General features: G+C 49.8%; 1 protein-coding gene across 1 annotated transcript; it reads left to right on the top strand.

The window, feature by feature from the left end:
- Positions 1-3,429: 3,429 nt before the first annotated feature.
- Gpx7 (glutathione peroxidase 7) lies at positions 3,430-11,392 on the top strand. Its single transcript, XM_021660681.2, has 3 exons — positions 3,430-3,853; positions 8,582-8,843; positions 10,799-11,392. Exons 1-3 carry the CDS (start codon positions 3,716-3,718, stop codon positions 10,960-10,962), a joined length of 564 nt encoding a protein of 187 aa, XP_021516356.1. The 5' UTR covers positions 3,430-3,715; the 3' UTR covers positions 10,963-11,392.
- Positions 11,393-21,748: the final 10,356 nt, after the last annotated feature.

Here is a 21,748-nt window from a genome sequence, read left to right as displayed (position 1 = left end):
TCCCTTTGAGACACAGCTTTTGTCCTGCTATTGGGCCTTAACGGAAACCGAATGTTTGACAGTCGGCCGCCATGCTACCATGGGACCTGAACCGGTCACAAACTGGGTGCTGTCTGACCCACCAGACCACAAAGTAGGATGGGCGTAGCAGCAGCAGTAGCGAGCTATTATCAAATAGAAGTGGTGGTATATATGCAGTCAGGCCAGAGAAGGCCCTGAAGGTATGATTAGGTCACACAAAGCACTCCTGTTACAATGCCATCTGCTGACAGGCACACACCCATTGCCTCTCATGGGTGTTCCTTATGGTCAGTTGGCTGAGGAGGAGAAGACTAGGGCCCGGTTTACTGATGTGCTACACACTATGCAAGCACTACCCAGGAGTGGAGAGCTGCAGCAGTCCACCTTTCCGGGAAAACCCTAAGACACCAGAGAGGAAATCTTCACAGCGGGCAGGGCTTTGGGCATATACACGGGCATACATTTTGTTCGGAGGGGAAAATGGCTACATGTGTGGTTGTTCCCTGAGTCATGAGCTGTAGTCAGTGGATTGGCTGGATGGTCAGGGGCTTGGAAAGGGCATAATTGGAGAACTGGTAAGAAAGCCATCTGGGGAGAAGTAGGAGCCGAGATCTCCAAATGGGCAAAGGATGTGAAGATGCTTGTGCCCATTTAAATGTTCATCACAAGATGACTTCGGCTGAGGAGGAGTTCAGTGATCAAACAGATAGGCTGACCCATTCTGTGGACAATCGGTCTATTTCCCCAGCCAGTCCTGTCGTTGCCCAGTGGGCCCATGAACAAAGTGGCCATGGTGGCAGAGATGGGGGTCATGCATAGGCTCAGCAACATGGGCTGCCACTCACCAAAGCTGGCCTGTCCGCAGCTGCTGCTGAGTGCCAGGTCTGCCAACAGCAGAGACCAACACCGAGCTCCAGGCACAGCACCATTCCCCAGGGTGACCAGCCAGTGACAACGGGCCACCAAGTTACCATTCGACCTGGTGGCAGACTGACTACATTGAGACATTTCCTCCATGGAAAGGACGACGCGTTGTCCTTGTTGGAGTAGATCCTTATTCTGGTTATGAATTCGCCTTTCCTACACATAATGCTTCTGCCAAAACCACCATCCATGGACTTACAGAGAGCTTTATCCACCGTCATGGTAGTCCACACAGTATTGTTTTTTTGACCAAGAAACTCACTTCACAGGCAGAGAGATGGGACAGTGGAGCCATGATCATGGAATCCACTGGACTTACCGTGTTCTCCACCATCCCAAAGCAGCTGGACTGTTAGAGAGATGGAATGACCTTTTGAAGACAAACTGCCAATTAGAAGGCAGCAGCCTGGTGGGCTGAGGCAGGGTTCTCCAGAAGGCAGTATTGCTTTGAGTCATCATCCAGCATATACTATGGTTTCTCCCATAGCTGATCCACTATCAGCTATGGAATCAAGGGCTCACTATCACCTCTAGTGACCCACAGAAAAAAAAAAAATTGCTTTCTGTTTCAGTGACCTGTTCTGCTGGCCTAGAAATTTTGGTTCCAGAGTGAGGAGTACTCCTGGCTAGAGAGAACTTAGCACTGAACTGTATGCTCAGACATCCCCCTGGCCATTTGGGGCTTCTGATGCCCTGAAGCCAACAGGCTAAGAAAGGAATAACAGTGTCAGGAGGGGTGAGAGATCCAAATTACCAAGGATTGCTCTTCCACAACGGAGGACAGAAGGATTATGTCTGGAGTGCAGGAGTCCTTTAGGGTGTGTCTCGGTCTCTTGTGCCCTGTGATTAACAGGAAACTGCAACAACTTAATCCAGGCAGGATGGCAAAGGGCACAGACCTTTCAGGAATGAAAGTATGGCTAACTACTCATCCAGGAAGAAAGCCAAGACCCACCAAAGTGCTAGCCGAGGGTGAATGAATGGCTAGTGGAAAAAGACAGTGGAGGGAGATTATAAATACCAGCCAAGGCCATGTGACTAATTGCAGAAACGAGGATAAGTTTTCTGTCATATTTTATTAAGATTATGTTTCCACAGTCTGATGAGCGAATGTAGTGAGCATCTTAAATATTCATGAATAATGCCGTTGAGCTTATTGTGGGAAAAAGAGGAGGACTAGGGATCTAGCGGGAGGCCCCAGCCCTTTCAAGTGTCCTGCTGAAATCTGGTGTGATTTGTCTCTGTCTCCCAGCGTCCCAGTTGTTAGATGTGCCACCAGCAAATAACTGTGCTCTTTTAAAAACAGAAATAGGTAGCGGGCTGAAAATAAAGTGACAAATTACATCCTGTTGGCTAAAACCACCAGCATGTCCTTTCAGGTTCCAGAAGGACGCGGAGCAGAAGTCACCGGGTCTACCCAGGCCTTCCTTGGCGGTGCTCCCAGCCCGGTGGCTTAAGGCTTACAAACATTTTTTTAAGGTCATGTCTGGCTATGGCGTCACAGCTGGCCTGGAACCGGATAGAGCAGGCTGAGCACTAACTCGGAGATCTGCCTGCCTCTGTCCCCCAAACGCCAGGAGTAAAGGCTACCATACCCAGCAATCCTGTAAACTTTACTGTGGCCAGCCAGGCTGTGTGACCTCACTCCTGCCTCCCACGCCACTCCTGATCTTTCCAGCCTAGGCAAACCAGCCAAGCCTTTGTGGCCCAGTGTATCAGGTTTCACTCTCCCTTTCTGCAAGCTTTCCACTCCTACCTGGGTAATTTCTACTCATTTGTCAGAGTTCAGGTCAAACCTCCTTTCCTTTCCTTTCCCCCACCCAAAAATCCAGCTTTGTTAGGGGGCACTTGCCATAACAGCGCTTTTAGAGTAACTGAATTTAGTGTCTGTTGCCTTCTCGATAGGGACCACTCGTTTTGTTCATCACTTTCACAAGAGGCGCCGAGAAGCTGGGCACAGAGGTGCATGCCTGTAATCCCAGCACTCAGGGAGGCAGAGGCAGGAAGATCTCTGTGAGTTCTAGCCCAGCTTGGTCTATAGAGTGAGTCCAGGACAGCCAAGGCTACACAGAGAAACCCTGTCAGAGAGGGGGGAGGAGGAGGGAGAAGAGAGGGGAAAGGGGGAGGGAGCCTCCTAGAGCTGAGCTTGGAATAGAACAGGTACTCGGAATAAGTGTTAACTCATCCTAAGTCACCACCAGACGCTCAGCCCTTTGTGGGTGTCACAGGGGTTTCCTGAGCCCCGGAAGGAAACACTGTAGTGTGCCCTCCGGATGCCCTGTCGCTAAAGACCTGAAATTCCCGCTGCCAGCTTTGTTAGTGTCTACAGAAAGCCTTCAGCTGTCAGCTGTCCCTGGTGTGGGCCGTCTTGGCGCCTGCTGTACCTCCTGCCAGGAGACACCAATCCAGTGGTTGACTGGACAGCAGGGTAACGAAAGATCGGCTATCTCCGTCTCTGCTAGGTGAGCCAAGATGGCCCAAGGCAGTCTTCCTGCAGAGTCCAAAAAGCAGCACACTCGGGCCTTCCTCGCCTTCTCTGACCGCTCTCCCTTGGACCCAAGAAAAACGGGATCCTGGGAACTGAAGCTGCCCAGCGCAGAACAACTAGGGAAACCGAGGTCCCGAGCTAGGACTCTGAGCTTGCAGAGGCCACAGCGAAGGGGCGCGTCCTGCCCAGCGGGCCGCCTCCTCCCGCCCCCCACACCCCCCACGCCGGGGTCCCGTCCGCCTCGTCTTTGCCCTCGCCAAGTCGCCACCTCCGAAGTGAGCCATGGTTTCGGCTACGGCGGCGGCGGCGTGGCTGCTCCTGTGGGCCGCGGCCTGCGCGCGATCCGAGCAGGACTTTTACGACTTCAAGGTGGTCAACATCCGGGGCAAGCTGGTGTCGCTGGAGAAGTACCGCGGCTCGGTGAGTGGCGGTCCCCTGCGGGCCTGGCGGGGCGGGGCTCGGCTTGCGGGGCTGGGGCTTTTCGGGGGGGCTCTCCCCCTCCCCCCACCCCTCCCCGGCCATCCCAGCCGTGCGATCCGTCCATCCGGCGCCCCCAGGCCCCTGCCCACTGAGGCCCGCGGCTACGTGGCACACAGCTGGGAGCCACCCGAGCGCTCCCAGGCTCACGACCCCGCCCGGAAGGTGAATGCCCTCCCCAACCCGCCGCTTTGCCTCTCCCAAGTGGAAAAGGAACCCTAGTCTGCACGGCCTTCGTCCCTCCACGCCGGCTTCCGCCCCTGTAGTGGGTCTAATGAGAATGCGGAGGGATAAATGTGTGGTGGAGGGAGTCACCATCTAAAACGGACCCTTTCCTGGTTCCTAGAATGCACACTAAGGCCCTGAGAGCAAAGACTTGGGCACAGGACCACACAACAGAAGAAAGCGGGAAGTTGTAAGAGAACCCCATTCTTCACCCTTCCCATTCTTGGTCCTCCTAAGGCCCACCCCTCAGAGGACAGTTGGGAGAGAGTTGCTAGCGGGCGGGCGGGCCCTCCTTACTAGACTGGATCACAGTAAGGAAGTGTGTCAGGATTGCATTTTCTCAAAACAAAACAAAAAAAGGCGTGAGCAAGACAGATCACTCCAGACACAGAGACTGGCCAAGTCCAGACACAGAAGCAAAACAGCAAGAAGGATCAGGGAGGACCAGGGGTTTCAGCAGTGGCACTTGAAGGCTACAGACCCTTAGACGGAATGGTGTTAGAGGAGGCTGAGGCAGCCAGGGGGACTTTCAGAGACCTGGGTGCTAGTGTGATGAAGACTCCTCTCAAGATAGGATCGAGGTGGCACATAGCTTTAGTTCTAGCACTCCAGAGGAAGAGACAAGCTGGCCTCTGTGAGTTCAAGGCCAGCTTAGTGTCTACATAGGGTCTTCCAGACAGTCAGGGGTGTATAGTGAGACCCCATCTCCTTTTAAACAACCCTTCAAAGAGCCTTCTGCCACTTGGAGTTGGAGGTCCTGGTGTAAAGGTGTGAGGCACTGAACTCTAGGACACATGAACCCACCGTCCGGATGTGGGCGGGTCACCAGAGAGTACAGGCTCTCAGCATGCTTTTCTTGGGAGCAAGGCCGTCTTCGGGGAGAAAACTGTTCTCAGCAGCCCGAGGTTCTTGATTTTGCTGGGAGGCCTTGCCCTGACCGTGTGCCCTGAGTTTCAAAAGGGAGGACAGTGCGGGAACACTGGGGAAGGTTTAGGTGCTCCGCACGTATTATAGGTGACATCAGTGACCTCATCCGAGACTCCAGACAGAGGGCAGTGCCGTTCCGAGTCAGACGTGCCCTTCCCTCTACCACAGCTGGACACAGACCCCAGATTCATCACCCGAGACTATCTGACAGCCATTAATTCACTGTTTCTTTTTCATCACCAACTGTATACTAGTTAGAAACCCAAGCCCTGAGGACAAATAGCGGTGAACAAAACAAGTGTATGTCTCAATCAAGCTTATGAGGAGGAAAGACAATAAACAAGGCACTGGAAAGTGAACCAGTCCATCCCAATAGCAATAAAAGCTTAAAAAAAAAAAAGGCCAGCTGTGGTGGTGGACGCCTTTGATGCCAGCAATGGGGGGAGGCAGAGGCAGGCAGATCCCTCTGAGTTCAACGCTAGCCTGGTCGACAGGGTGAGTTCCAGGACAGCTAGGGTTAAACAGATAAACCCTGTCTCAGAAAAAAAAAAAAAAAAAAAGACAAAAATTTTCAGCTACTGAAAGGTATAGAGTATCGAATTAGCCCGGCACACAGTTAATCTCAGCACTTGGGCAGCAGAAGCAAGCAGATATTTGTGAGTTTGAAGCCAGCCTGGTTAACATAGCAAGTCCCAGGCTATGTTTGGTAATAAGATCTTTTGTTGTTGTTCTCGAGACAGGGTCTCTCTGTGTAGCCCTGGCTGTCCTGGATGTGTTCTGTAGACCAGGCTGGCCTGGAACTCACCGAGATCCACCTGCCTCTGCCTCCCTAAGTGATGGGATCACAGGCGTGCTCCACCACGACCAGCTGGAAATGCGATCTTGTCTCAAAAGAATTAAAATAAGTAAAGGTAGAGTTGGAGAGCCAGTAAGACTGCTCAATGGGTATGCCAAGCCTGAGGACCTGAGTTCCATTCCCATGCAGGGAGAGAACTACTTTTTTGCAAGTTGTCCTCTAATCTTTATACACCCCTACACCATTTTTTTGTTAAACAGATCTTGCCTCAGGTTCATTTGTAAGAACAGCCTAGGACACTGGTCATCTGTAAATAGTGTATAGGTGGGTGTGTCACACCAGTCTGTCTGTCTTCTATAGGGCCTTCACAGGGGCCTGGGCACCTTTGGGAGCCTGAGCTGGGGCTGAAGCCCGGGCCTTAGCTGGAGCTGCGGCCTCTGCCTTGGTTTGAACCTTGGGCTTTGGTAAGCAGGGCCTACAGCCCTTGGCCATGTAGTTTCAAATCTGCTTCCCAAGCTTGGGGTGAGCGATGAGAGCTGGACAGCTGAGTTTGCAGCAGGGGCCCTTTGGCATCTTGGGCTGAACGGCCGCAGGCTTTGCAAGGCCTTGGTGGCCTCTGCTCGCGCACTCATTGCCTTTGCATTGTTCACCCGCATCTTCTTCAGGCTTCAGGCCTTTCTTGTGCTTCTCGGCAAAGCACATGTTCCTCAGGAACTTAGTTGGGGTCAACCCCTTAAGAGAGTCATAGCTTTGTGACTGGGATTTCCTGATGCCATTTCTGTGCCACTTGTGAGACTGGTTGTGTGTGGTGTGGTTCTTGGCCTTGGCCATGCTTGCACGGTAACCTGCGGCGCCCACAGCGTCTGGGACTGGAAGCCATTTTGTTTTGTTTGAAGAGGTAGAGTTAGAACTGAAACCTCAGCACTGCACCGCTAGACTCTCTGCCCTTAACTGCTGAGTTCAGAGAGAAACCGGGGAACGGTCAGTCCAGGGAAGCTGGTGAACCTAAGCTCAGCTTGCCGCTTGGGCCGTACCTTCATTAGTTCACCAACAGACATTTGCTGCCTCCCTAGTACATGCCTGATACCAAATGACAGCCGTAAGGAGAACTGGATGGCAGTCCTTTAGCCCTTGGTTGAGCGTGAGTGTAGAAGTGGTCACTTGGGAATGTACTTCCTTCCTCCGTGGGCATGTATATCTACCTGCAGGACTGAATGTATGAGAGAGAGAGAGAGACAGACAGACAGACAGACACATAGAGATTATGTGGTTTTATTTGCTTGCTTCTGTATACACATCTGAGTCTGTTTCCGAGCATGTGTGTACATATGTGAATAAGCTATTTGGTTTCGTGAATGCACTAGGGAGGCAGAGGCAGGTGGCTCTTAGGTCGAGGCCAGCCTGGTCTATGGAGTGAGTTCCAGGATAGCCAAGGCTAAACCCTGTCTTTCCTTGTACTTTGTGGGTCCCTGGGGTTGAACTCAGAACGTCATGCTTGAGAGCAGACACAGTGTCTCACTGTGCAGTGGCTGGCCTGGAACTTGCTATGTAGACCAGGTTGGTCTTGAACTTATAGAAATCCACTTGCCTCTGTCTCTGCCTTTCAAGGGCAGGGATTAAAGGCATTCAACATTTTTCTTTCTTTTATTTTAAGAGACAGACAGTCTTACTGTGTGGTCTAGGCTGGCCTCCAATATGAAATTCCGCTGCCTCAGCCTCCTTAGAGCTGGGATTACAGCTGTGCCACAGGCCCCATGAAGAAAACATTTTTGGTGGTCAAGCCTAGGCATCTAGTGGGTACAGGCTGGAAGGATGCCAAATATTCTACGATAAACAGGTCAGCTCCTCACGATGAAGATCCATAATTTTAGTTGTGCTGAATTTGAGACTAGCTTGAGCAATTTGTGTCCAGTGTTCTAGACTGACCCTGGGAGATTGTCTTTTTTGTGTAGCCAGGTGATATTATCCTAACTTGTCTCAAAAGCAGCCATGGGGATAGGGCTACGGCACCAGGCAAAGGGTTTTAATCTTTTAGTAATACATAGCTAGAAGCCGGAAACATGGCGTTGGTGCCAAAATTCTAATTACATTATAACTCAGTTCCATCAGCCAGCTTTGTGTTTATTGCGTAAAGCCTTTGATAATATTAGGGCTCAGCGATCAAACTAAGTATTTGTTTGCTGGAAGAGAGGAGATAAGAAGGGATGTCCTGGGCTCATTCTGTCTTCGTCTCCATGTGCTGGTGACGCCTTCCAGGGAAGGGTTCAGAGTCACACTGCTCTGCTTCCCTTTTCTTCAGAGGCTTCTGGGAAGGAGGCCACCTTGAATTTCCAGAAGTGTCCAGCTGACCAACCCAAATTGAACCCAAGTGTGCCTTTCCCCGCCCCAGCGTGACCTACTGATAGGTGCAATGTGCTATCTGTATTTGGATGCGTGTTCTCCTAGCTAACGTAGGTTTGCTTCACAGCGCATGTGCGTATTAACTTAGGTGAACTGTGTGCATACAGTCACAGGTATTCATGCCTGTGTGTACTTGCGCATAGGCCCCCTAGTCCCTTGCGCTTATGTGTGAGAGCATTATACACACATTTCCATGTGTGCATAACATTCTTGCCCGTGTGAAGGAGTCACTTATGTGGCCGGATCAGAGCGCACACAAGTGCATGCCTCTTCTCTGGGCCGCACCTGGCTCTGAGCTTTCTTCTGTTCGGTTTTGCCACTAGGTTTCCCTGGTGGTGAACGTAGCTAGCGAGTGTGGCTTCACAGACCAGAACTACAAAGCCTTGCAGCAGCTTCAGCGCGACCTGGGCCCCCACCATTTCAACGTGCTCGCCTTCCCTTGCAACCAGTTCGGCCAGCAAGAACCAGACACCAACAGGGAGATCGAGATCTTTGCCCGCCGCACCTACAGTGTCTCTTTCCCCATGTTTAGCAAGATCGCTGTAACTGGCACCGGTGCCCACCCTGCCTTCAAATACCTCACCCGTGAGTCCTGCCCCTAAGCCCCTCCCCAACCCTCCCTGACTGCGGATGTGGCTCCCTGAGCAGCATGGGTCACCTTTCTCTTCCTGACCCTTGGCAGACAGTGGGGGCAGGCATATGCAGAGGAGCAATCCCACCCCCATGTCCTCACCCCTGCTGTCTCACCCAGCATTTCCCTGAGAGCTCGTCTTCACTCTCAGGGACTTCTGGGAGGACACAGGCCATCACGCTCTTACTCACAGGCTTAGGGTAGAGAACCAAAGCACAACCCTGAGACTCCACATGCCTGGGAAGGCTGCCCAAGATCACTGGAAGTCTCTTGATCTGAGTCAAAGTCTGTGCACTAAGACGGAAGCCTTGTCTTCAAAAGATCAGCCTAACTGCTATGCCTGGAAAACCAGGGGCAGGAGGATACGTGTAGGCGTAGAGGACCTGCTCGGCAGTGATTTGAGGGGTGCCTGTACGTGTGTGGGGAGTGGGGCTCTGTGGGCAGCCCGGCAGGGTTGCAGGGTCACTGTGCTCCGATTGCTTCACTCTTATCAGGTGGGACATCCGTACAGCAGCGGTGTCTGGAAGGTTGGCAGGTAGATCACTTCGTTAAGGAGGAACTTCCCAGAGTCAGTTCTCTCTCTCTCTCTCTCTCTCTCTTTGGTTTCTTGAGACAGGGTTTCTCTGCGTAGTCCTGGCTGTCCTGGAAACTCGCTCTGTAGATCAGGCTGACCTCGAACTCACAGAGATCCACCTGCCTCCCGAGTGCTGGGATTACAGGTCTGTGTCACCACCGCCCCGAAGGCTATCTCTTCTTGGGACTGGCTATCTATAAATGTGACAGGCTTGATTCACTAACGGGCAAACATTTGACAATCTGAGCCTGCTCGTTAAAAAGTGGGATTCTATCCTGAAGAAAAAATAAGAAATGAAAAAGAGAAAAAGTGGGAGTCTCAATTAGAGAGATGGCTCAGCGTTTAAGAGCATTGGCTGCTCATCCTGAGTCAAAGCCAGGTTTGATCCCTAATCAAATGACAGCTCACAAGCACCTGCAACTCCAGCCCCAGGCGAGCCAGTGCCCTTGTCTGGCCTCCTTAGGCTCTGTACACACATAATGTGCAGACACACATGCTAGCGAAACACCTGTTCACATTAAAAAAGAAAGAAAGACCCTTAATTCCTCAGTGGCAGACCTTGTCAACTTTGGAGTCTCGCTAGCTCTGTGTTATTGTTAAGTCATAATTTTCCCCTCCTGTGTGTTCTCTTAGTTCTCCCAGTTCCTGTGGTTGTAGATCAGTCTGGCCTTGCTTTAGAAGCACCTAGCAGGATCTTATAATTGCACCAACCTGAGCCCTCCTCAGGGGGGGTCTAAGAATGCATCTGAAGGCCCTGCTCCCTGACAGTGCTTTTTGACTCTGTCAGCACACAGACATACCTTTAGATGCCATTAACATCTCACTAGGCCGGGGCTGGTGGCACACGCCTTTAATCCAAGCACTTTGGAGGCAGAGGCAAGCGAATCTCTAAATTCGAGGCTAGCCTGGTCTACAAGTCAAGTGGAGGACTGAGAAGCCTGTCTCAAAATAAATAAATAGATAAATAAATAAAGATACCCTTGGAAGCAGGCCATCGTGGTACAGAACTGCACTGGGGAGTTAGCAGCAAGGAGGGTAAGGCATCCCTCGCCATCCTCACCGTCCAGCAGATCAAGGTACCCTGGGACCAGGGGTGACTGTTTGGCTCATTAGTGCTGAGTCAGGTCATTCCCAGGCTCCTAAAGTAGTCTCTCTCACGCTGGGTCCCTTGTTGGGATACACTGGAGAGCCTTTGAAAAGGGCTGGTAGCTGGCTCTTGCTCTCCGTGGCTCTATTTAAGCAGTCTGGGTGAAGCCCGGGTGCCAGAATTATACCAACAGTGAGGTTCCAGGAGAGGGTACAGGCAGCGCCCTGATCTTCTCCCTCTTTCTTTAGACTCTTCCGGGAAGGAGCCCACCTGGAACTTCTGGAAATACCTCGTGGACCCAGATGGAAAGGTGGTGGACGCGTGGGATCCCACCGTGCCGATGGAGAAGATCAAGCCCCACATTACCGAGCAGGTGAAGAGGCTCATCCTTCGGAAACGGGAAGACCTCTGACTGGCTTCCCCACTACTCCCAGCCCTCAGCAAACTCAAGTGGTGCTTCACGGGCAGGCGGCCAACGCTTCTCTTCCCTTCACTCGAGTAGAGGAAGAAGGCTGAGACCCGGGTGATTTGAATCCAAAAGCAAAGAACAGGACTCCTGGCCAATGACAGTGCTTAACAGCGAATCGCCAGCCAGTAGGCCTCGAGCCAAAGGAAACATGGCAAGGCTATGAAGAAAACGTGTAGATGGATTTGAAGCAGTCTACCTGGCCAGGCCTCTGCCCAAGGTGCCAAGCCTTACCTCACTGGGAGGCTGTGAAGATTAGCATCTGATACCTGTGAACGCGCCTGGGGCAGTGCTAGCCAAAGAGGAGCACTCAGCACGGTCCTCCGAATAGAAACAAAACATTACTTGTGATAATAAAGCTTGAGCTCAACATGAATTTCTAGCCAGTGGGGACCTAGGCCAAGTGTGTTTGTCTTTTTTGTTCTCTGTGCCTGTGTGTGTTATTTTCTAATTTCGAAAGATGCATGTTCTTGGAGTTGGGTGGGGAAAGGGCTCAGAGTTCAAACACTTGCAAAACTCTGGGTTCCGTTCCCAGTGAGGCAGAAAGAAAGGCACAGAAAGAAAAAAAGAGAGCGCTAATAAAAACACAAATAATAAAAGAGAAGTAAACACTGCAGGAATTCCGTAGGGATGTTGAAGGCTCTGGGCCCATTTAATTTTTCAGTCAAGCTAAGCATTAATGGTCAATTAAAATCTTCCGATCAGCCAGACAGTGGCACACGCCTTTAATTCCAGCACTCAGGAGGCAGAGGCAGGTGGATCTCTGTGAGTTTGGTCTACAAAGTGAGTCCAGGACTGCCAGGGCTACACAGAAACCCTGTCTCAAAAAAAAAAAAAAAAGAAGGAAACAAAAGTTCCAGTCATACACCACGATAAAAAAAAAGTGAAGCATGTTATAACTGAAATGTAAGCTATCCCCCACAGGGACAGCTGTGTACTTGAACACCTGGTTTCCAGCTGGTGGCACCGTTTTGGTTGAGGGTGGGTGGGTTATGGAACCTTTTATATCTGCGGCAGATGCATGACCCTAGGAGCAGAACTTCAACCAGGATCCTGGCTGAGCTGCAGGCCCTTCTTCAGACTGCTGTGGTAGCATGACCCCAGCTGCCACACAGCCTGCCCGGCACTGTGACCCCAGCCACCACACACATGGCCAGGAGCCACTGTGCATTCCTGGCTATGATGGACTGCTATTTCCTGAAACTGTGAGCCAAGAGAAATCTTTTCTCCCTTACATTACATTAGCCAGATAAATTATCACAGCCAGGAGAAAAGTCAACAATGCCCAGATAAGTTTGCAGAGATAAACCCACAGGTTCTAGACACAGCAGCTCCTCTGGCTTAGGTATGTTCACGGGGCGGGGGGGGGGCTGCATATCTGGGGCTCTTCCCACCCCAGCTGGGTCTCCCCAGAAAGGACCAGGCCTTACTTCCTTGTCAAACTGCACTTAGAATTCCAGGCATCTCTCTCCATAGCCCTGGCCATCCTAGAATTTGCTGCATAGACCAAGAGCCTCCAGCTCACAGAGATTCCCCTATCTTCCTCCCAGGTGCTGAGATTAAAGACGTGTGTCACCACACTCGCCTCGAAGAACTTTTTTTTAATTATTATTTGGGAATCTCACATCGCACACCCCATCACGTTCACCTCCCAGGCTTCCCAGGTCTACCCCTTCCCTCGTAACCAGCCTCCCCACCCCCACAAAAAAAAAAAGTCCATTTTGTGTTGTCCATGTACTCACTGGAGCAGGGTCCTAGTAGCCGGACCCCCAGGGAAGAATGGGTCTGTCTTCGCCTACATCCGGGCCAGAAGCCGTCAAGGGTGGAGAGCGGGCCGTGGGCTTGGCTTTGCCTCTCTTATCCCTGATGGAGGGGGAATTTGAAGCGTTTAACCCACAGGTCTATGAGCATTGCAGCGCACACAGAACATAAGCTCTCTCAGGGGAACCTGGGTCCCAGCAGCACGGGGACCCTCCTGTCTCTGCTTTCCAGGATTCATGCCTGACTTTTGACGTATGTGCTGGGGACCAAACTCAAGTCTCCATGTACTTTATCAACCGAGCCACCCCCAGCCCCATTTTGTTCCATTTAGAAATACACGCTCCTTATATAGGCCCAGCTGGCCTTGAACTTACAACCTTCCACCTCAAGGTCCCTCGTGCTAACTTCCTGAAGATCACATAAAATGCCTGTAGTTTTGATAAACCAAGCATTTTAATTTTTTTTTTTCTCTCCAAGTTTGGACTGTTCGAGAGATGGTACAGATTCTCCTGTCCTTTGAGGGGGCCTGTGTTAGAGTGTGAGGTATCAAAGGCTGTCCGGCTGCGGTGACGGGCCAGCGAAAGGAATGGAGCCGACCCTTGCTCGCCTCAGCCTCCTCACGCCTGGACACAAGCGAATCCTGACGGGCCAAAGTTTATTCCGAGGGCTTGAGTTTTGTGGCTTGTGCTGTTTTGCTTTTTCAAAGCAGGGACAGTTTGCATCAAGAAGGTTTGCGCTTCTGGACTCGGTGCCGGGCGTGGGGCGTCCTGGAGAGGGGTCCTCGGCCACTGAGCCTCCGTAGACAACGCTGAGCCCCTGCGTGGCGGGGACATTGGCCCTGGGGTTAGAGCTTCTTGCTCGCTTTGTAAAAGAAACACTCCGCTGTCTCCTGCAGTCGGAGCTCCTGTTTGGTGCTCGGCATCCTGGCTCACCTTGGTCTCTCCAGGCTTCAAGCCCCTCTCACACGCATTGCACACACACACACACACACACACACACACACACACACACACACCTGCCGCCGGATTCCTTATAGGCCCTGGACGCCACCTGGCCTACAAAGCCTCCAGACGCTCCTTCCGGTGCACCCTGGGCCACAGGATTTTTGTTTTAACATTTATTTATTGAACTGGGGGTGGGAGGAGCCCACACACGGCAGCACATATGTGGAGATTAGAGAACACCCTATGGGAATCGGTTTTCTCCTTGCTCCATTTGGGTTCCTGGGATAGAACTTGAGTCGTCAGGCTTGGGACCAACGTTATCTTCCCGTGATGGGTCGTCTTCCTCCTCCCCCTCTTCCTCCTCTTTTCTTCTTTCCTATTACCACTACTATTCTTTTTTAGTTCTTCCTTGTGGGTTAATGATTTATGTCTGTTTTCTCTCCCACCCCAGTGTATTATATGCCAATGAGAAACAGGCATGTTCCCTTGAATACATAAAGCCATATATATCTTTTGTGTGTTATACTTCTTAGTCATTTTTCTTTGTGTATTTGTGTGTATATTTGGAACATGGTCTTAGGAGCTCAAGCCTGAGGCGAATGTGTAAGAGAGGGACGGGAGAGATGGCTCAGTGGCTAAAAGCACTTGCCCTGCAAGCCTGGTGACCTGAGTTCAATCCCCAGAACACACAGAAAAGGTGGAGGGAGAGAGTCAACATTACAGAGTTGCACACTGACATCCATAGCAGACCCATTCCCCCAATAATAACTTAAAAATAATAAATAACCCCCCTTTTTTAATTTAGAGTATATAAGTGAAACAGAGCTTTTAAAAGTTGCTTTAGGCGCGGCCTGGTGGTACCTGCCTATAAACCCAACGCTTTGAAGGTAAAGAAGGCAGAAGGATCAGGAGTCAGGGCTGCCACACAGTGAGTTTGAGGCCCTGTCTTAAACACAAAACAAACAGAAAATGGGGCTGAAGAGATGGTTTGGCAGTAAAGAGAGCCTGCTGCTCCTGCAAGGGACCCTCGTTCGGTTCCCAGCACCCCCAGGCAGCTCACAGCCACCTGTCACACCATTTCCATGGCATCTGGTACTGCCGGCCTCTACAGGCGCCATCACTTATGTGACTGACAAACAGACACACACATGGGGAAGGAACAAAGTCCTGAATGAATATGTATCGTTGCCATGAGCAAAGCCATGTCAAGGACCCCAGTGCCTCAGACCCATGAGGATGACCATGTGAGTTCCAAGGCTACGTAGCCGAACCTGTCTAACGCACGCACGCACGCACGCACGCACGCACGCACGCACGCACAGAAATGAGATTTATTCAATATGGCCATCCAGGGAAAAGGAGCAAAGTTCATGTTCAAGGTCCTGATGCAAGGTTTAGGTTTAAATAGAAACCAAGATGTAACTATAACTAAACAGTAGTCAAGGCATGGTCCCACCCATCACTGGTCCGTCATTGCCTGGCACTGGTCCCTCCTACAAGGTAGTCTGACCAGTTGTCCGAACTATGAGGTTTCTTTCTGGGGGACAAGCTCCCTTCTAGTTGAGGGTCTCCATCTTCTCTTTCTACGAGCCTGAGACTGGGGGACTTCCAATTTCTTGGCATCCATTATTTCAATAGTATGAGCACAGGGAAAGACGTGGTGTCTTTCTTCAGAACATCTCTCATATGGTGGTTACATTTGAACACTAGCTCCATGCTGGGCCATGTCTAGACCTAGACACCAAAGATTAGAAAAAAAAAAAAAAATATATATATATATATATATATATAATGTTACTGAAAAGTTTTGAGTCCAGCAGGTGGTAGTGGCACTTGCCTTTAATCCCAGCACTCAGAGGCAGAGGTAGGCATGTCTCTGTGAGTTTGAGGGCAGCCTGGTCTACAGATCAAGCGAGTTCCAGGACAGCCAGGGCTACACAAAGAAACCCTGTCTCAAAAAACTAACCAAACAAACAAACACAGAAACAAACAAAGAGAGTCCTACTGATGACTTAATTCTTCCCATTAGACATGTACTTCTACAGACTTCAGGAACTTTTGCCTGGCTGCTTCTAGCACACACAAAACTCCTTTCGGGAACACGCCAGTTGAAGTCTTCATCAACTCTCACCTAGCCATTAGTTAGTCATTATCTGCCAAGATCCCGGTTTTAAATTAATCTCTTCGTTATCAGTTTAACACTTGAGTAGTCAATTTACGATTATCTGCTAACAATTTAATTATCTCCTAACACCTGCTTATCATCTAAGATACTTATTCATTAAGCTGAATTACATGACAGCTTAGCTGCATGCTAAGTCTTGATTATTAATCAATATTTTAGTAACTTGCTTTAGCCATACTACTGACACGGTAGCTGTTCGCCATTATTTAGAGTCACAGGGGCTGTTAGCCATGTATCTCCCAATGAGGCAGAGCAGAAACACAGGGGCAGTTGTGGAGACGTGGGAAGAAAGGAAGGAAGGAAGAAAGAATGAACCCCCTCACCCCAGCCTTGGCTGAATGCTCTAGGCGGCTGAAAAACAAGAACTCCAGCACAATTACACTTGCCTAAGGCTTTATGCCTTCCCAGCTCGAAACCTGCAATTTTCTGGGACTCTCACCAGAAACTTTCTTTACAGTGAAGAGATATGCTCTAGCCTCCTTGTGCAACCCCCGTGCTCCTGCCTTCATTTTATCAGCCCGCCATCTGCCTAAGCCATCTTCAGAGCCGCCCTGTAATTCCAATTATCGAAGAGAAAAGGGCTGGGGGATGGCAAAGCAGAGAAAGGCACCTGCCACTCAGCCTGCTAACCTAAGGTCAGTCCCAGAAACGACATCACAAGCAGTCCTTCGCCCTCCACCCATGTGCTGTGACACATGTTCACCTGTGTGCAGGCACGCATCTACACACATACACACAAAGAGGACAGCTTGTATTTTCATGAGACGAGGTCTCACTCCATAGTCTTAGCTAGCCTGGAACTCAGTGCTTAGACCCGTGTGGCCTGAGACTCACACAGACTCCCTCCTCAGTGCTGGGATTAGAGTTGTGCATCACCATGCCCAGGATGAGGTTTCTTAGCGGCCTCTGGGAGGTAACTTGAGAGCCATGAAGATGGTTATGCAGCTAAGGCTGGGGCATATCACTGCAGCTCTCTCCTGAGAACGCCATGCCCGTGTGGGTAGGCCTTTTTCTTTTCCCAAGCACCGTTTTCTCTTAACCCTCATACTGTACCTAAATATCTTTAATAAACTTGGCTTCAGACAGCCTAGTTCCAAGTCTTTTCTGGATCAAAGCCAAGGATCCTGTTTCACCCGAGCCAAGGTCCTCAAAAGGTTAGGGGAATTTCTCAGGCTGCTTCCAGTGGCAGTGTGGACCTGTGTCCCCAAGTTCCTTTCACCCCTGACGTTAGTGACCACAGTGGATACCTGAAATTGTAGATTGTACCAAGCCTTATATACACTGGTTTTTCTATAGATAAACACCTGAGATGAAGCTTAATATAAGTGCAGTAAGGGATTAATATCAATAGCTACTAATAAACCATCAAAACATACTAGAGTACAAGTGTTCTCTTTCCCTCTCCCCTTCTCTCTCCCCTCCCCTTCCCTTCTCTACTCTCCCCTGCCCTCTCTCCTCTCCTCTCTTTTTTTCTCTCCTACCACTGGATAAATAGAACATATAGTATAGATACACTAGACAAAAGTTTGTTTCACACTTGGGAGAGGATGAACCAGGATGGCTTGAGAGTTCATCATGTAATCACAACAGCAATTTAAAAATTATGAATCAGAGTCAGGCATTTAATCCTAGTACTAGGGAGGCAGAGGCAGGTGATCTATGTGAGTTTGAACCTGGTCTACAACGCAAGTTCCAGAACAGCCAGGACTACATAGTGAGACTGTTCCATTAAAAAAAAGTTATGAATTACCTATTTCTGGAATTTGTCATTAATATTTTCAGACCATATCTCGCCATAGATAACTGAAGTCGTGGAACAAGCAGCTGCAGATACGGGGGGCTACTGTAGGTTACCGGCAGGGACTCGGCTTAGCAGATTTTTAGAGAGGTGTTATTAATGGCTGCAGTTACACGACACAGGCCTGTGCCTTCTGCTGCACTCCCCTTTCCACTGCAGCTGTTTTTCTCGCCATACCAATGTGCTCTGTGTCTCATTGTCATTGCTATCCATCATTTTGTTATCAAGTTGGACAGATGGATGGTGAATGGAGGAAGAGAGGAAAGTTGGGGGACTCCCCAGTCTGTTATAGTCTGAGGAAACATTCACTCATCGGCAAATATTTCTTGGGGTTTCCTGAATGTCAGGCTATCACTGTGTTCTTAGGGTACAGCAGTGAACAAAACAAGACTTAGAGAATAGGGAGAAAGATGAATGATTACACTGATAATGTCATAATTACAATCAGCAGAAGCACCAAGAGCGGGGACCCATGTGTATGTATGTAAGTGGCACTTGACCTATGCTGGAGTTCAGAGGACACCTACTTAAAAATGACAATAAAACTGAGAGCTCTGCTTTTCAGAAGAATTGGAGATTAAGGTTCGGGAATCTTAAGTGGATGGAGCAGCCTGGGGAAAAGCCCCCAGGAAGAAAGATGTTGGCCCTGACGGAGCCAGCACTGCCTGCAGCCAAGTGATAAGAGTCTGGAAAGGTGGTCTGGCCAGTTCAGGAAGGACTTTGTCATCTGGGAGAGAACTGATAGCCTGCCTGCCACACAGGAGCCCTAAGTCTAACCAGTGGAAGGAAACTGGAGCAGAGGGGATTGTCACTGGTGGAAGTAAGCTGCTCTGGGGATTCTGGGGGGGGGGGCAGGGCACACAGGTAATCCTGGAGAAAGAAGAAACCTCCAGCAGGGCCAACCATGAGGGTTGCTGGTGGAGGCCACACCTCCACTCACATCCCTGGGTCCCACTGCAGTAGTTGGATATGGTCCAAAGGCCACATTTTAAGAAATACTGCCTAGGGTATAAGAAAACAAACAAAAATAGTAGACAAATGGGATTCCCCTCTCCTCCCCATATCCCCATGAGCCTCTGCATTTCTCTATGATTTCTGCTACTTCGAGACAACACAGATTTTGCCTGCTTTGAGAGGAAAGAGATCCTTTATTTCATCCTGTGTAAAAGCCCAGACCTTTGCCTTGCTATGACTTCATCAGGTGCCCAGGCTCCTCCCCAGGATATTGCCATCATCTGCAGGGCCCAAGATGGCTGCATATTCCTCCTATGCCGTGTCTTATTTAAAATGCAGTCAGCTAGCAGGGCACTGTGGCTCACACCTGTAAGCTGGAAGGCAGAGGCAGGTGGATCTCTGTCAGCTCGAGGCCAGCCTGGTCTACAGAGTGAGTTCTGGGACAGCCAGGGCTACATAGAGAATCCTGTCTCAAAAAACAAAAACAAACAATTCCGTCACCTAGCCACACCCAGCTCACTAGACTATAAAACATTTATCCTGTGTGGTCCTCCAGATGAAAACTGGGGGTTTAAACAGGGCGTGATTACGCATGCCTGCAGTTCTCAGTGCTTAGGGGGGACACACAGGAGGCTCAGCAGTTCAAGGTCATCCTCAGCCTGGGATATATGAGAACGAAGGAAGGAGGAAGGAAAAAGGAGAGAGAGAACACGTAAAAGAAAAAAGCAAGAAGAAGGGGGAACAGATGTTGAGGAGGCAGGGACAAGCATCACCTGTATTCCAACCTTAACACCCTCCCCAGCCTTTTCTTCATGCTGCTTCCTGGTTTCACTTGAGACTCTTTGCTGGGGTTGTAGCAGCAGCAAATCTGTATCCTAACAAGAGGTAGAAGCCACAGATGAGGATGAAGAGCGAGGGCCTCACAGAGATGTGGGAATTCGCCAGCCTTGGAGCTCATCTCCTTGGTCTCAACCAGTCCTCCAGCCCATCTTCCCCACTGCAAGGTGAACGCTCTTCTAGAGAGCTCTTCCAGCACACCAAACAGCTGTTCTCCTGGACTTTGACCCAGATGTTTGCCTGCCGGGCTCTTTCCCAACCTCTCCATTGACCGGGAGGAAATTCTCCTTCTTGCCTCAACTCGGCTCCAGCCCCTCATCTTATCTCGGTGGTACTCTGAGCACAGCAAACACCTGACTCACAGCAGGTGGTCAGAGTACACTGTATGGGGGCGAGGGTAGCAAGATCAGCAGGTAAAAGTGCTCACCAACAAACGTGGCGAATTGAATTTGGTCTGAAACCCACACAGCGGAAACATGAGCCTCTGTACACAAAGCCATGGCTTGTGTGTCTCCCCCTCACGCACACAATAGAACTCTAGCTCCAGAGGAGCCAAGAACGTCTTCTGGCCTCTGGTTACTTCCCAAAGTCAGACCAGCTGACTCAGACACACATCCCATAGGAGGAAACCCCGGATTGGAGGCGAGGGAGACCGCCTAGCAGTTAGATGCCCTTAACTCTTTAACTGCGGGCTGGAGAGATGGCTCAGAAGTTAAGAGCACTGACTGTTGTTCTTCTTCCAAAGGTCCTGAGTTCAATTCCCAGCAACCACATGATGGCTCATAACCATCCATAATGAGATCGGGTGCCCTCTACTGGTCTGCTGGCACACATGCAGGCAGAGTACCGTATACATAATAAATAAATAAATCTTAAAAAAAAAAAAAAAACTCTTTAACTGCTCCGCCCTTCCAGAGGACCCAGGATTGAATGGCCCACACTGCATCTCACAACCATCTGTAACTCCATTTCCAGGGGATTCAATTCCCTGTTTCGGCCTCTGTGGGCACCAGACACGAAAGTGGTGCACAGACATACACGCATGCAAAACATACACATATAATTTAAAAAACTTAAAAGGAAGGAAGGAAGCCCAGGCTCATCAACAAATCTTGTTATAAAGTTGGCTAGTGGCTCAAGATGACACTGAACGGCAGGGCGGAACTTGGTGAATGCATAGGTGTAACTGGAACCTGTTTGAACTCTATGTAGTTGGTTACAGGCCAGCCACATAGCTAGACCCTGTCTCAAACAAGTTGACAAATGGTATGACCAGAAATTAAACATTTCTCAGCCAAGTGAGGTAGTGCACACATGTGATTCCAGAACTCAAGAGGTAGAGACAGGAGAAACTCCCAATGTTCAAGCAGCTTTGGTCCTCATAGCAAATTCTGGGCCAGTCAGGCCTATGTAGTAAGGATCTTGTCTCCCAAAACAAAGACCCAAGCCAAGGGAAAACAAATGTTGAAGATGTGAAGAAAGAGAAGTCCTGATTCTCTTCTGGTGGGAGTGTGAACTAGAGCAGCCGCTATGGAAATTGCTATGGAGTTTTTTGTTTTTTTTTTTTCCCCAAAATACTAAAAACAGAATATGACTCAGCTAGACCACTCCCAGATATATGTGCAAAGAATTGTGAAGTCAGCCTACTGCAGACATACTTGAACAACCATATATATTGGCACACTTTTTGTTTTGTTTTGTTTTGTTTTGTTTTTGAGACAGGGTTTCCTTCTGTAACAGCTCTGGCTGGCTGTCCTGGATCTTACTTTGCAGACCAGGCTGGCCTCGAACGTGAAGAGATCCACATTCCTCCACTCCCTGAGCGCTGGGATGGAAGGCGTGTGACACTGCGCCTGGCTTGACATGTTCTTCCTCACTGCCAAGATACAGAACTTGTGTAGATGTCCATCAAAAGCAGAACAGGCTGGAGAGATGGCTAGGCAGGTAAAGGGACCTACCAGCAAACCACACAATGACCTCAACTCAATTACCAGGATCCACCAAGGTGGAAGGAAGGAGAGACCACCATGTGCAAGCCATAGCACATATGTGCCCTATCTCCCATAAAATAACAAAATAAATGTAATTTTAAAAATGAACAGGTAAAAAAAAATGTAAGGTACATACACAGTGGAGGTTTTGTTATTGTTTTATTTGTTTGTTTGTTTTTTTGTGTTGAGACAGGGTCTCACTATGTTCCAGGTTGACCTAGAACTTGCTGTGTAGACCAAGCTGACCTTAAAAGCACGGAGA

This window comes from Meriones unguiculatus, chromosome 12, assembly GCF_030254825.1.
Source record: "Meriones unguiculatus strain TT.TT164.6M chromosome 12, Bangor_MerUng_6.1, whole genome shotgun sequence".
In the NCBI taxonomy this organism is placed as follows: Eukaryota; Metazoa; Chordata; class Mammalia; order Rodentia; family Muridae; genus Meriones; species Meriones unguiculatus.
This window is presented reverse-complemented; position numbering and strand designations above follow the sequence as displayed.